Source organism: Heliangelus exortis, chromosome 7 (genome assembly GCF_036169615.1).
Source record: "Heliangelus exortis chromosome 7, bHelExo1.hap1, whole genome shotgun sequence".
Classification (NCBI taxonomy): domain Eukaryota; kingdom Metazoa; phylum Chordata; class Aves; order Apodiformes; family Trochilidae; genus Heliangelus; species Heliangelus exortis.
Window position 1 is genome coordinate 29403209 of NC_092428.1, and position 15800 is coordinate 29419008.

General features: G+C 46.9%; 2 protein-coding genes across 2 annotated transcripts in view; one reads left to right on the plus strand and one right to left on the minus strand.

Annotated features, from left to right (window-relative positions):
* The first annotated feature begins 627 nt into the window (after positions 1-627).
* NANOS1 (nanos C2HC-type zinc finger 1) lies at positions 628-8667 on the plus strand. The gene is made up of 2 exons (XM_071749528.1): positions 628-2328; positions 7728-8667. Exon 1 carries the CDS (start codon positions 687-689, stop codon positions 1443-1445), a length of 759 nt encoding a protein of 252 aa, XP_071605629.1. The 5' UTR covers positions 628-686; the 3' UTR covers positions 1446-2328; positions 7728-8667.
* EIF3A (eukaryotic translation initiation factor 3 subunit A) overlaps positions 6613-15800 on the minus strand; it is a 32742-nt gene continuing 23554 nt past the window's right edge. The window contains exons 17-22 of the mRNA XM_071749527.1: positions 15061-15245; positions 13489-13577; positions 11162-12078; positions 9717-9885; positions 9111-9280; positions 6613-7884 (exon numbers count right to left, since the gene is read on the minus strand). Of these exons, the coding sequence (XP_071605628.1) occupies positions 7643-7884; positions 9111-9280; positions 9717-9885; positions 11162-12078; positions 13489-13577; positions 15061-15245 (1772 nt within the window). The 3' untranslated portion in view covers positions 6613-7642. The remainder of the gene's footprint in view (positions 7885-9110; positions 9281-9716; positions 9886-11161; positions 12079-13488; positions 13578-15060; positions 15246-15800) is intronic.

The following is a 15800-nucleotide window of genomic DNA, read 5'->3' on the forward strand; positions in this document are numbered from 1 at the left end:
TGCGGCGGTGCTGATGGGGCACAGTTCAGTGATGGGCTGGGCAGCGCTGGGCTCACCGCAGCTGATCTTAAAAGTTCTTTTCCGACCCCAACCATCCCACGGATCCTACAATCCCCCTTCCGTTTTACCGAACTTGGCTCATCTTGCACGATTCCGTCGAAGACGCCGAATCCGCTCACAGCGGTACCGCACCTCCCCGGCGGGCCCGGGCTCTGCGGGACGGATCCCGCACAGTCCACTCGCTCCCCTTTGCCCCCTTCCCCGTGCTCCAATTCCCCTGCAGGTTCGGAACCCCCCTCAAACCCCTCGGTTCCGGTCCCAAACCCCGGGGTCCCCCCCCCAGCCCCGCCCCGCCCCGCCCGCACGTGCCGCCACACCTGCGCCGCCAGCGCACGCCCCGCCCCACCCCGCCCGCTCAGCCAATCAGAGCGACGGGGCTCTGGCCGGCAGCCAATGGGAGCGCGGATACCGCCGCCCCCCTCCCCCATCCCACCCCGCCCCCTTATTTGAGGCGCCTCGCGCAGCCCCGCACTCCCAGAGGCGGTGGAGCGGAGGGTGCGGAGGGGCCCCCAAATCCCCCCTCTGCACCCCCCATTGCATCCCCCCGCACTCACCGCTCTCGGGGGAGCGGCCGCTCCCGGGCGGCTGCACCCCCACCCCGGCCCCCTCCCGCCCCGGTCCCCCCCATGGAGGCTTTTCCCGGCGGCAAGCTGGAGCAGCACCGGCACCTCCCGCCCGTGGAGTGCCTACCGGCGGCCCGGTTCGGCGGCCGGAGTCACAGCACCTGCGGAAACGTCTTCAACTCCTGGAACGACTACCTGGGGCTCGCCACGCTCATCACCAAAGCCGTGCACCCTGGAAAAGGTTTCGGCGCCGAGCCCCCCGCCGTGGTGGTGGCGGCGGCGGCTGAGGAAGAGGAAGAGGAGGAGGAGGAGGAAGAGGTGGCGGGACCGTACTTCGAGGACTTGCGCGACTTGGACCTGTGCGGGCATCACCATCATCACCACCAGCACGGTGAGGGGCTGCTGGAGGAGCGTTTCGCCGATTTCAGCCCCTTCCCCGGGCGCGGCGGTCCGGCGGCCGTCGTTTTCGACTGCTCGGGAGAGCACCCGGGCCGGGAGGGTTCGGCCCACGCCTGGGGCGGGGTGGTGGTGGCGGGTCGGCTGCCGAACCACCCGCGGGCCGCCTCCCGCCTCCTCAAACCCGAGTTGCAGGTCTGCGTCTTCTGCCGGAACAACAAGGAGGCGGTGGCCCTCTACACCACCCACATCCTAAAGGGACCCGACGGCCGCGTCCTCTGCCCGGTGCTCCGGCGTTACACCTGCCCCCTCTGCGGGGCCAGCGGCGACAATGCCCACACCATCAAGTACTGTCCCCTCTCCAAAATGCAGGCGGCCAAACAGCTCAAACACGCCCGGACCGCCCTGGGGAAGAAAGGGCGTTAGGCGCCGGCACCCCGGGGGCAGCCCCGGCTTCCTCCCGCCTCCCTCCCGCCTCTTCCCTGGGAGGTTTTGTTGTTTTTTCTTTGGAGCGGATGGTGGGTTTTGTGCATTCACACATTAATACATTAAAGGCGAGGACTGGCGAGCGGGAGCGCCGGGCCGGTGGCCGTGTCGTCGCCGCTGGTGGCCGGGGCGCGCTGGCACCGCGCAGTTTAGATGCACTGTATTTGTTTATTGTACGGGAAAAAAAAAAAAAAAAAAAAAAAAATATATATATATATATATATATATATATGTGATTTTTACGGAAACGGATTGACGGCGAGACCTAACTGAGAGGGGAGGGTTAAACCGAGCACCGGGCGGAGAGCAGGACCGGGGGCTGACACGGGGGTCCCCGGGCACTGCTGCTGCCGCCGCCGGACCCCTCTCTGCCCCTCAGAAGGGGGGTGAGCGGTGACAGTCGCGTCCCCATCCCCTCGGAGCCGTCGGGGGGTCTGGCTGGCACAGCCCGGGCGGGAGAGCTGTCGTCTTGCTGTTTAATTAGGGTACAACGCTCCGCGTCTTAAAGTCACCATCCGAGCAATTTTTTTTCTTCACCCATCTTAATAACCGGGAAGCAAATCGTGATCAAGCCTGCACTCGGTTAATCGCTCGGTCATTACCACCCCTTCCCCGACATGGCATCACCCCCCCCGCCACCATGGGAGACCAAAGCTCTGCCCCACCGTCACCCTTGAGCCGTTCCGGAGTCTCGCAGGTCCCCGAGTCTGATACGCGGCTTTAAGGAAGGTCTGAGAGGAGAAAGCATTGAATTGCTTGCTGGGAAACACACTTGACTTTGGGCCGAGGTGCACTCTGATCCCCTTCTGCTGAAGGAAAGGCAGTAAGTATGGCAGAGAATGAGGTTTGGTGGGGTTTGTGTTTATGCTGGAGAAGGGGATGGCGACGGGAAGGAAGCCTTTGGAGAGGAGAGGGCTGGACAAAGCAGAAGGCTGTGACCGTAGGAGAATGGTGGAAGGGGAGGTTGCATATTTTCAAAGAGCTGAGAGAATGTGGCTTTCACTGATTGCAGGGTGGGAGGCAGGCAGGCATCAGCTCATGGGGTTAAAAAATATCCTTAACACTACATGGACTTCACAAAACGTAAGATTGGTGCTGGATACCTGGGCCCTAAGTGATGATGGTGGTTCCTTGGTACTGAGTATGACAGGACTACATTGCTTTTAATCCTCAGGAGATGAAAAACTGCTTTTCCCGTGACTGGGAGGCAGGAAAAGGAGCAGCAGCTGGTTTGGAGCTTGCTTAGAAATCCTCCAGAACAGAAAGACAGGTGCCCAAGTTCTCTGTGCAGAGAGCAGATGTAGCACAGTGCAAGCTGTAGGTGGCTTTACTTAGGGCATGGAGAGGCTGCTTGGTCCCCAGGGGTGGCCCTGGCAAAAGCAGGGAGCTGACAAGAGGCTTGTGCAGGAACTGCTGGGGCATCACCAGGAGGAAGACCCTGATGGGAAAAGGGAGCTAAGGAAATGAGGGGTGATGCAAATTCGGGTGGGTTCCTTTGGAGAAGCTGCTCAGCAGGGTGGGAGATGGGGCAGAGCAGGACAGTGGCAAATGGAGCAGAGTGGGCTGGGGAGGAGGCCCAGGGTTTCAAATGTTGCTGTTGTTGACTCAGAGCTGCAGAAATTAGGAGGGAGAAATTGAATCTGTGTGGAAAGCTGCTCTAAAATCTTCATCAAATAGCTCTGAAGATGGTGTCAAATCTATTACTAAATGCAGTGGGGCTTGCATTGAGCAGTTCGTGGCTGTGGCTACCTTTCCCTTGGGCTAAGTACCAGGTACATATTGTCTCTTGTGCCATGGGGAGGTGTCCCATGGTTACTCAGAGGTTAGATGGGTTTGGTTCTATGATACCTGGTCCACATAGGCTGAATCTCTTTCTGCCACACATTAGAATCAAGCTTGAGTGTGATGCTGTGAGAGTTTTCTTCTGTATTTCTGTTACCTCCTTGTGGAAAGTTGGAAGATCAGTTCATATATCTGAATGCAGTTGATTGTTACTGGACAGAAAAAAAGAAAAAAAAAAGAAAAAGAAAAAAGGCAAGTAAAGCTTTCTCAGTTATTTTCTTTGGGGTAGTTCTGGCAGGGCTGGAGCTTTTCTGACACAACCCCCCGTGTTCATCTGTACATTGAGCTACTGTATAGCAACAGCTCTATTGCAATGCCTCCAGGTGCACCAGGAGATCCCCTAAACTGGACTTTCCTTGAGCCCATTTCTTCCCTCTACTCGTGTAAGAGGAAACCTGCCCTGCCCACGGCTTCTGCTGGCTCCTCTTGTCTGGCACATGCACCTGCAGCCTTGCTGTGAAGAAGGAGGCACAGTATGGGTGTTGGGCATCTGATCAGAAGATAAGGTGGTAGAGTAACAGCTTCAAAAGACCAACTGGGAAAAAACCTCCTCCAAACTATTCCAGAGATGAGACAACAAGATTCCAAATCAGCAAAAGGCAGGCAGGATGAGAGGAAGGCTCTGCAGTTACTTGACATGATTTTGTCACAGGACAACTTGCCCTTTAAACTTTTGCAGGTCTGCGTCTCAAAGACTGAGCCTTTAAGAACATTTTGTTGAGTTGGTTTGTGTTTTTGTTTTTTTGGGTTTTTTTCTTTAGTCAGCTCCTGCAATTTCCTGTGCACCAGCACACTCCTTGTGGCACTGTGTAAGCAGAAACATGCTTGTTCTGGGTCACTCTTATTACAACAGATCGTGCTTACAGTGTTGCTTTGGCTCCTTAAATTACTGGGAGCATTTTCCATTAGTAACTTCAATCCTAGGAACAGCAAATAGCTTAATCTGAAAGTAACCTAGGTTGGAAGCTGTTATGTGCTCCACCAAAGAGGTCTGAGGAAAGCAAGCCCCTTGCTATTTTCATTTATTCTGCTGGCATCAAAAGATCACAACCACTCAATTTAAACCAAATATTTTCAGAGAATAATATTGCAGGGAAATACTCATGTCAGTGATGTAATCTTGTCCCTAGTGGTATTTTGGTAAGAGGAATGAACACACAGTATTGGGCAGCTCATGGCCCATTTGATACCAGTCTGGGCAGAAAGGGAACTACTTCTAAACAAAAACTCCTTTCAGATGCAGAGAGAACTTGATTCACCTAAAGTCAGGTAAGTCTGTACCCATCTTTAGTGACTGTCCCACCTGGACAGAACTGCCTGTCTCAGTGCCTTAAGCCATTGCCACAGGTTTAAACCCCAAAGGCTATGGAATATCTTCACTTCCATAGCTGTACCTATTACTATATACGGGGCACAGTCTACCCCATCACAGCAGGAGGGAGGCAATTCCTTCTCACATGGCTGCAGGAAGGGTCAGGTGCTCCTCTTAAGCCTCTCATGGTGCTTGCATCTTTCGGTTCTGTGGTAAAGGGCCTAGGATGGGTGCTGGTGGTAGATTTTTTCATCTTGCTTTTCACTGACACAACCCCTTTACCTGGTAGGTGTGCAAAAATTGTAACAAGTGCTGTGTAGTTACAGAAGGAAAACCTGGCTATGGGTGCAGCTCCTGTCAGTGTGTGCAGCCCAGAGATGTTAAAACAACCAAGATACATTTTATGTACAGCAAGACAAGACTGCTGGCTCTCTTCCTGCTGGAGATTGCCTCCTGGCTGTCCATCAGCCAATCTGCACCCTAGTTTGGTGTCACCAAGGCCATGATGTGTCCCAAGATGCAGCTGTGGCAGTGCCCAAGGCTGGGAGTGGCACACTTCATTCATTGCCCCTGCCAACTCTCAAAATACCAATTTGATTTTTTAGAACAAAGGCATTTTTAGAGGAAACAATTCAAATGGCTATGCCCTACTTCTGCTGAGCTCTGTGACAGCTCTCAGCCCTGCTCAGCAATGAGGGCTCAGTCTCTGGGCAGCTCCTGGAGCAGAAGAGAAGCTGGACTGTTCATACCTGATCACATCCTGCCTTGCTCTGCTGGAGATGTGTTTTAATCGAGCAACATTTGCATCATTTGAGCAGCAGCCCTGAGTTCTGCCTTCTAAATATAGCATGTGGCAGTGTAAGATTCACTGGAAATTGTAGCTGTTTCAGTGGATGTGGATCAAGTGCAGCAGTGCTTGGCAAGTCAGTCATTCCTCTGACCTCATCAACACTTGGAGGTCACCAAACTGCTAATGGATAATGATGGCTGGAGATGGAGGTTTTAGCTGTTGGCTCTGGTCAATAGTGGGGTTTGATGACTGTAGTTAGTGCTCTGTTTAAAGTGCTCAAGCAGTCAAATAAACAGCCTGGCATGCTTGTAAAGCTCACAGATCCTGCAGATCTTTTCTCAAGCTGCTCAGTCCTCAGAGTTCTACAAGTGTTGGCAACACGATCACAGTCTCAGCAGAGGTTTGAGGCACAGATCTGGGAACACAGCTGTAGCTGCTGCAGTGGTTACTAAACTTGCTTTGTTTGGATAAGTTTAAAAAGCCATGAGTGGAGGTATTATTGTTCTTTACATCTTGATGACTGGAGGAAGGCAGTTGTTGCACCCATCTTCAGAAACTGCCAAAAGGAACCACCTGAGAAACTGCAGGCCAGATGGTGTCACTTCAAGCCCTGGGAAGTCACAGAGGAAGCACATTTTGGGGAACATGCAGAAGGTGACTGGGAACAGCATGGATTTACTGAGGGTAAACCATGCCTGAATCACCCCTCTTCAACAACAAAGTAACTTTGTGGTTGGATATTCTTCATCTCAACTTTAGCAAGGCTTTTAACTCTGTCTCACACAATATTCTTGTGCCCAAGTTAGGATGTTACAGCTTGGATAGTTGGGACTACCAGCTGGGAGAAAAAGTGGTTGGATGTTCAGGCTCAGCATCCTGGTTAATGGCCTGGAGTGGCTTCACCCCGGTGCTGTTCAAGGACCTGGAGGCAGCAACAGGGTGCTCTGTCAGCAGGTCTGTGGATGACACCAAACTGGGAGGACCAGTCAAGAGAAGTATTACAAATTTTGTTCATACACATCAAAATTAAACCAGGTTTCTCAGGAAGAAACCACACCAGGTGCTCTCACATCCTCCTTCAGCTGGTACAGAAGGTGTCCAACAGTTGTTCTGCATTACACACAGTGCAGGGAGTTACTAAAAAGCCAAGACACTGTAGCAGCTAATTCCTTAAGTTATTTATTTATCATTGAAGAAACACACAGCAGCAAGTTCTGTGTTGGCCTCAGTATGACCAGATAGTTAATTGTTGTTACCTCACCCCGAAACTGAAGGCAACACAGCCATTACTACAAATGACTTTTTTGGAAAGGGAAAGAATTGACCCTGAAGACAAAGAGTTGGGGGAAGATTCAGCAAGTTCTCCAAAAAACCACACATTTTAAATATGACAATATTTGTAAATCCTTGAAAGGCATGAATTATCCAGAAATGGAAAAAGCGAGTGTGATATTGGCAACAGAAGATACATAGCCATATGCTTACCAAAACACTTAAATTGTAAAAGCTTGTGATGTTCTCTTGTTGTACACTGCAGCAGTACTGGAACAAGGACTGCAAAATGGCCTCATAGGCATTATGTATTCAAGTAAATCTGCAGAAAATATCCCAGTGTAGCTAATGCTCATAATGTTTGTTATATTTAATTCAAATTTAAACAACTTACTGAATTTAGATAGTGATGAAATATGTCTCTCAGAAACCACCTGCCCCCAAAGATACCTCTGTAAAAGAGGGCTTTTGTATTTTTTCGCTAATTAAGGAGATTCATTTATCTCTGCTTTTTTTTTCAATAATTCCACTGTGTGAACAGAGGTGTTTTCAAATGCATGTTCTGTGACAGTAATACCCCATTCCAAATTAAGAAAGACTAAAACCAAAAAGGTCAGCCTGTTCTGGTGCAAGAGAGAAGCATTACTCAAGACAACTGTTGGGCTCGCCTCTTTTTTATTTTAGCAACAAATGACCCATGAAATAAGCATCATTTGAAATTTCATCAACTGGCATTCCATTCCCAACCTTCTGCTGTGAGTTTGTGCATGATCAATCTATAGGAGTAAAGTAATTCAAGCTCATGCTTTCGTGTTACCTCAAAACATTTGTTAAAGAATTCCCATTCAGAATGTTTATAAGCACAGAGAATCCGCAGATTTGATCAAAGCTAAAACATGGGCTGAGGTCTGGGCCCCTCATTTAACGCCGGACAGTGGTCCACCCTTCCTCATCTGTCTCGTTTTTAGTACGGCGAACGGGCTCACGCTCCTTTTCTGCTTTCCAGGAACCTTTCTCCTTCTCCCCATCTCTTTCCCGTTCTTTGGATGCCAGAGGGGGAGCTGAAGCTGGAGGAGCAGCAGGAGCAGGAGCCGCTCGCCGGACGGGCTCACGTTCTTCTCCACGTTCCTCTCTCCTGTCATCAGCACGCCGCCAGGAGCTTGCTACAAAGACAATAAAACCACCTTTGTCATGCTCCACCAGCAGTCTGCAAGAGTTTTAACAAATGTATCCAGCACCCAGAGTCTTGATTTACTGATCCTCAGAGGTAACATGGCAGCAAATGCAGAGTTTCATTTTTAGAGTGAAGTAATGGACAGGAACTACTCAAGCCTTTTCTCAGAGTCAGGGTTGTTGTGGGCAACCCAAGTGTCATCTTTAAAACACAGTAACTGCAGGAAGAATGGGCTATTGGATGTACATGCTTTTGTAAAAATATATTCTTATATTACTAGCAGAATTAAAGCACAAAGAAAAATGTCTCCTGCGAAATGACTGAGCCCTGAAAACAGAAAAATCCTAACAGAAAAACTCCTGTGGAAGGTGTTCACTCTCAGAAGATAGTAAATTACTCTTCAGCCTGCTGAAATCAGAGGTTATGAACAGCACTGGATTACACAGCTCCAAAGGTAACAGCACTCACCATCCTTTGCTACATCAAAAACTGTTCTTCTCCACCAAAAGGATGGTAGAAATCCACCCAGCTGTGTCTGACCCGAGCTGTGTCAAACACCAAACCAGGCAAATAGCAACATTTCTTGATTCATTAAAGCCAATAAATCTCAACATTAAGAACCCTCAGCCTCTCCTGACAGCACCCATCACAAGCAGGGCAGGGACAGCATGGAATGCTGATCCTGGAATGTGGGGTATCTCAGGCCAAATATATTTACTGTTACTGTACTTTTAGAGCAGAGCAAAGGATTAATAAATGTACATAATTAAAACAGGCTCATGTATGTAACTAAAATAGGTTATTCATCAAAGGCCACCCACAAGGCCTTGTTTGGAAATATTTCCCTCATATTTTAAACGGTTTTCAGAAATTAACAGAAGTTGCTTTCTGGGATGTCTTACCTTGCTAATTTAAGTACCAGAAATTGTTTCAACCCTGAACATAATCCTACAGTGAAACCTGCATACTAAAAAACATTACATCCTGCTGCTGCAGATGTGAAACATTGAGAAGAACGCAGCTAGAAAAGTTAAGATTCATGAAAAAATTGTTAATTACACTAAAGCTTCTCTCTTATCACTTTACTTCTGCACAGGGAGTTTAGATGGCTGAAAATACAACTGCTTCCCACTTCACCAGACCCCAAGGGCACTGTCTGGGTAGCACCACGCCCTGCAATGACTGTCAGCTTTAGGCACACTAGGACAAACATACGTTCTTCCCGCTCAGATCTGAGTGGTGGTCCTCTCCTGAGGGGTGGCTCTCTGTCATCAGCACGTCGATCCCTCATGTCACGGCCACCTCTGTCCCACTCTTCTCGGCGACTTGAATCTCTCCAGCTAGAAGTCTCCTCAGCTGGCCCTCTTCTCCAACCAGCATCATCCCTTTTGCCATGCAAAACATCAGGTGAGACTAAATGTTAAGATTTTATCTATGCCATGGAATGAAAAAAAAAAAAAAAAAAAAAATCACAACACAGATCTATTTTCAGGCCCAGTAGGTCTCTGTTTAACACACTGACGTATTTCCACAGCTTTTTCTGTTCTTCTGGAGCCCAACCTGAAAATCTTTTGACTCAGGTTAAAAAGAAATAATAAAAAGAGGAGTAAAGCATTTTAGAAATTCCTTCTGTAAACAGTTAAAAATAAGAAACCAAAAAGCCCCCAAAATGCCACTCTGCATTTACTGAAGTGCTTCATTTCATAGAAACCAACCACTCTTCCTTTCACTAGGCAACGTCACATTATTTCTTCATCAGCAGGGCACTTCCTTTTTTTTAAACATAAATATTCTAGATGTAGTGAAATGGAGAAGCCAAACCTGGGACGCCTGAAGCGATCATCGCGATCAAAATCTCTGTCAAAGTCACGATCTTTCTCATTCTCATCCCGATCTTTGTCTCTATCCCAGTCACGATCTCCTGGAGGTCTGGAATCCCTGGGAGGCCCCCAGCTGTCCTCCCGAGCCTTTTCTCTTTCTCTCCAACCCCCTGAAAGTCAGAAACACAAAGGAATGTATGACTGAGCTCCCATTTCTCTCTTGACAAAGAATCCTTTAAAACCCTCAAAGGAACTGGTTCTTCAAGTTTTGATCCCTGAGGACCCAACTCAAGATGTTTGTATAAATCCTGCACCTTGAGCAGGAGCCAGAGCCACTGTAGGAACTGCTTAATCTGCAGCCAGTGACCTTTGGGGTTATTTAGTCTGGAGAAGAGGAGGCTCAGGGGAGACCTCATCACTTCTACAACTCCCTTAAAGGAGGTTGGAGCCAGGGGGGGGTTGGACTCTGCTCCCAGGCAACTCTCAGCAAGACAAGAGGGCACAGTCTCAAGTTGTGCCAGGGGAGGTTTAGGTTGGACATTAGGAAAAAATTCTTTACAGAGAGGGTGATCAGACATTGGAATGGGCTGCCCAGGGAGGTGGGGGATTCTACATCCCTGGAGGTTTTTAAGAAGAGACTCAATGTGGCACTCAGTGCCATGGTCTGGGAACCACGGCGGGAGTGGATCAAGGGTTGGACTTGATGATCTCAGAGGTCCTTTCAACCCAGATGATTCTGTGATTCTATTTATGATTCTATGATCCATCCCTCATGTGGGACCCACTGCCTGCAGCAGTTTAGCAGAGCTGATGATAACAGTCAGCAGTTTTCAGTTCCAAACCACAAGCTCCTCCAAGTCTTGTGCAAAACAAGTGCAGGAAAAAGCGAAGGAGGTGTCTCAGACAGCAGATTCCTTTGTGAGTACCTACAACTGAGGTTTTAGGCAAGCAAATTTTTATGAACATCCTGCTCAAAACAGGATTTTTAAGAAACACAGACACCAAAGCCAAAAAAAGGCATGATAAAAACAGGAATATCTTTGTATCTCAAATATTAATACCTTTGAACATAAAAGCTTATCAAAACCAGACCCAATTGAATGATGTATCAAAATCTTCCATAGGAGGTTAATTTCAGACACATAGAGAGGGCAGGGCAAGAGCTCAAGGTGTGCCAAGCCAGTGAGAATGTTTCTCTCCCATCAGAACACTCCAATTGCTGCATTTTGGTTTTGCACACAGGCAAACCACCAGCATTTCCAAGAGACCTTTAGGTATTAAGGCAAGCAGCAGACACTACTGCATTTTCTTTTTTAAATTAAACCAAACCAAAAGTTTTAATTATACTAAAGAAAGGAGTGTCCACATTAGCTGATTCTCCCACCTCTGGCTCTGAGTACACTGTTACATCCCAGGTTAACACACGGTTTGGAGATCAGATTTTACCTGGTTTTCCAAAGGGTCTCCAAGGACCTGGTCTTGAATCATCACCTCCACGCCACGGACCCCTGTCATCATCTCTCCTGGAGAGCCTGTCATCATCTGCATTACGCCATGGTCCCCTGTCATCATCCATCCCTCTCCTGGGACCTCTGTCGTCATCCATCCCTCTCCTGGGTCCCCTGTCATCATCTGCCGCACGCCAGCTGCCCCGGTCATCATCCAAACCACGTCTGGGGGGTCTGTCATCATCCAAACCACGTCTGGGGGGTCTGTCATCATCCATGGCACGTCGGGGGGGTCTGTCATCATCCAGACCACGCCTGGGTCCTCTGTCGTCATCTGCTGCGCGCCAACTGCCTCTGTCATCATCCAGTCCGCGCCTGGGTGGTCTGTCATCATCCAGGACACGTCGGGGGGGTCTGTCATCATCCAGGACACGTCGGGGGGGTCTGTCATCATCCAGGACACGTCGGGGGGGTCTGTCATCATCCAAGACACGTCTGGGTGGTCTATCATCATCCAGGACACGTCGGGGTGGTCTGTCGTCATCCAAAGCCCGCCTGGCAGGTCTGTCGTCATCCATTCCACGTCTGGGACCTCTGTCATCATCTGCAGCCCGCCAGCTCCCTCTGTCATCATCCAAACCACGTCTGGGTGGCCTGTCCTCATCCAAACCACGCCTGGGGGGCCTGTCCTCATCCAAACCACGTCTGGGGGGCCTGTCATCATCCCCTTCACGTCTAGGTGGCCTGTCCTCCTCTCCTTCACGCCTCACTGGCCTGTCCTCCGTTGATTCCCCAGGAGGACGTTCCTTTTCTTCTGCAGCACCACGTCGTGGCAGGTCGTCCCCACGTCGTGGCAGGTCGTCCCCTCGACGGAAAGATCTTTCATCATCTCTCGGGTCTCCTCGCCGCCAATCTCTACAAAAGTCCAGGGAATGAACAGAAAGTTGAAGCTGACATGCAGGAAAGCTTTCCATGTCAGACTGACATTATTACAACCTCCTCAAAGCTGTTTCTGAATGTCTCCACAACGTGGTTGCAAACACGTTTACAGAGCTTGCAGGTTTTGAAGGCACACCTTCTATTTGCCCGGACTGCTATGGGAAAGTGGGTAGGTCACCATCCCTACAGCTTCAGTACAGACTGAATCATTTATTATCTCCTTCAAAACCACAGTTTGAACCAACACTTTCTTCTTGGTTAACTGCTGCAACACACCACAGAAGAGGTTTGGGCTTCTGCACCAATCCTCATCTAACAAACTAAGTCTCAAAGAACCCGAATTCAAAAAGCCCACAACCAGCAAGTAAAGATCCCCCTTTTTCACACCCACAGACCAATCCTTGTTCCCAAAAGCTTTGGCACAGCTCCAGCCCAACAGACTGGCAATGCTTTCACTGACAAGCACCCACAATCAGGTATGGCAGAAAAATGTAGTGAACTCATCACTCAGCCTTCCCCTACTCCCTGGAGGCACACAGGGTGCACCTGGCTGGCTACCCCCATTTGCACGGAGTCTCCTTGTTATGGTGTACGTGGGAACTAGAGAATTGGTGAGAGATTTCTCCCTGGGCTACTCAGTCATCACTTCATCTTTGAAATCTGTTTGGGTTTGTAACACTGAAAATGTCAGACAGTACTGTACAATGGTTAGAGCTTTCTACTCGTCACTTCTCCAGACACACCATTTAGTTTAACATCTATAGGATTTTACATATATTTTTAGACCACAAACCTCAGCTTTGTCACCAGATTAATCAATTTATTTCAGGAAATTAACCTTCCTAGGCCAGCTCCTTAGCAAAAAAAAAAAAAAAACAAAAGAAATAAGCAGTGGTACATCAGAGAGATGTACTCTCTCTTCTGCAGATGTACCTACTTTTTTTTATAAGAGAAACTGTACTGGAGCTGATTCTTAGGGATTAGAAAAAACAAACCAACAAACCACAAAGCAACCAAACACAAAGAAAAAACACCCCAAAGGTTTAGAAATCCACTGTGCTACTGAAATGTAAACAAAAGAACAATGACTTGCTACAAAACAACTGTTGTAGAACTCCAAAAGGTGAGAACAAAGAGGCAACAGTTTGTGACAACCCAGCATCAAGATTTTGAGGATTTGTTTTGAGGAATTTTTTAGTTTTGGAAGAACAAGATAAAAAATCTCTCTCTAAAATCCCTAGAAAGCAAATTTTAATAGAAAGTAACTTTCAGAGACGTTAAAGCACGAAGTATTACTCAATTAGTGCAACTTCATCAGTAGCAATAAAAAGGGAGGATACGAATTTTTAGCCCAATACAAGAGGTGCCTGGTAACCCCAGGATTACCTTTCCACTGGTGCTCGTCGCCACTCAGATTCTGTCTCACCACCTCTTCTCCAGGAGCTTTCAGATTCCCTATCACCCCAACGAGATTCCTGTGTGCCAAAAGAAATGAGCAACATTCTGAATACTTTTAAAATTTTCAATGTGTAATTTACTCCTTTCAGAGCATAATCTGCCATTTAAAAATTGCTCATTAGAACTACAGAGAACACTGAATTATCAGGAGTTTTGAATATTCTAATTATTTTCTCAACTAACTCATTTCACGGCTTCTAGCAGAGCTTAAAAACAGTGTGTTTCCCAATTTGTGCCCCATACTTTACTAGTAGGGCAGGACATATGCAAATACACTAGAAAGTTTATGAACAATAGCTACAGTGAACCATAGCTACCACCTGTTAACATAAAAAAGTGGTTGTAACAGTACCATTTGCTTGCTGCTTAATGACCACAGGAATGAATTAAAAAACTTGTTTGCTCTTGTACTTGCTAATCATATCACAAAATATACCTGGAATAAACTGAAAGCTCTCTGTAGTAGAGATCATTGTGTTCTGGGTACCTCAGAGCACAGAACAGATGAGGTATTTGGCATTCAGAGGTTGCTAAGATGCAGAGCAGAGCAATAAGAATTTATTTCTTTTTTTAGTAAGGATGAAATGTCCCATTGATGGACAAAGCCAAACCACTAAAACTATCTGGAACATACTTGTTAATTCCTTCTTTTCACAAGAAGCAAATCAGGTAAGCCATATAAAATACCTGATTTCATATAAACACACAACCTCTTTATAGAAGAACACTCTGGTATTAAACTGCTCTTTGAAAAGTCATTTTAGTTGTCAAAGTCCACACTTCAGTATGGGGAAATTCACTAGTTGCACAAGATCTTGCATAGCCACCAACTCCATGAGTGTCTGCTCTTGAAATGACCCCAACAAACGAGGGTGAGCAAATAAAGAACCCCCAAACTGCAAATGTCATCTTTCATTGGCAGAGATTTGTACCAGATCTCCCTCAGAACCTGAGCCAGCATTTCCATAGAATCAAATGCCCACACCTAGGAGTACCTCTTATGTTTCCTGTTGGATTGGGATGATTGTTTCCCCACTACCTGTATATGTAAACGGGACTTAGCACACATCTCTTTTTTGTGTTTTATGTTATTGCATAGTTCTTTGCAAAATATAAACCAATCCTTTTATGTTTAGTCTGGGAATTTTCCTTCAATATCTACTCTCATTTCTGACTTTGGCATAAGTCACTACACTTGCTTCCAGGACAGCCTTCCCTTTTTAGTCTCAAAGAAAATTTTATTCAATATTCTTTTTATTTGTTGAGTTTTTAAACAGTCTGGAGATTTCGCAGTTTGTTTTACTTTATTACTGAATTACAAATTTCAGATCCGGGGAGTGATCTTAAACCAAGTAACAAGAATTTAACTATTTATTAAATTAGCCACTTATGCTCCAACTTAAAACAACCCTTTAAACTATGATTTGCAATGCTACCACCTTCATGCAAATAATCTACAGGAGCAGTCAAAAAGAACCCTAACTGTCAGGCACCACCTACCTTTCTTGAAAATGGGTCATCCAGACCTCTCCTTTCTTCTTCTCGACGACGCTCTCTTTCTTCAATCTCCAGTTCCCTTTGACGTTTTTTCTTCTCCAGTTCTTCCAGTTTTTTGACACGTTCCTGGTATTCCCGCTGCTCCTGCTCACGTTTCTCACGCTCAATGCGTTCCTTTTCCTCCCGCTCTACACAGTTGCAAACATAAGCAGAATTATTACCCATACAGATTCTGTTACTTTGCTGTATCCACAGAAAGGTTACAAAATACAGCCTCTCCCCCTTGACTCCTTAGGAACAACAAACAAATTAATAAATACATAAATAACAGATGAATGAATGAATGAATGAATGAATGAATGAAAGAAAGAAAGAAAGAAAGAAAGAAAGAAAGAAAGAAAGAAAGAAAGAAAGAAAGAAAGAAAGAAAGAAAGAAAGAAAGAAAGAAAGAAAGAAAGAAAGAAAGAAAGAAAGAAAGAAAGAAAGAAAGAAAGAAAGAAAGAAAGAAAGAAAGAAAGAAAGAAAGAAAGAAAGAAAGAAAGAAAGAAAGAAAGAAAGAAAGAAAGAAAGAAAGAAAGAAAGAAAGAAAGAAAGAAAGAAAACTCAGGCATTTCACAGGATGCATTTAACTAACCCTGGAATCTGTTTTCTGGAAATATCCTAACTCTTGACAGCAGCAGGGAAAGGAACCCTCATATATCTATTAATGTGGCATCCTGGAACAGCAGCTAGCAAGAAAAGGA

What these genes read in the sequence shown, in the direction of transcription:
- NANOS1 (XM_071749528.1), top strand. Translation starts at nt 687, where the DNA reads ATGGAGGCTTTTCCCGGCGGCAAGCTGGAGCAGCACCGGCACCTCCCG.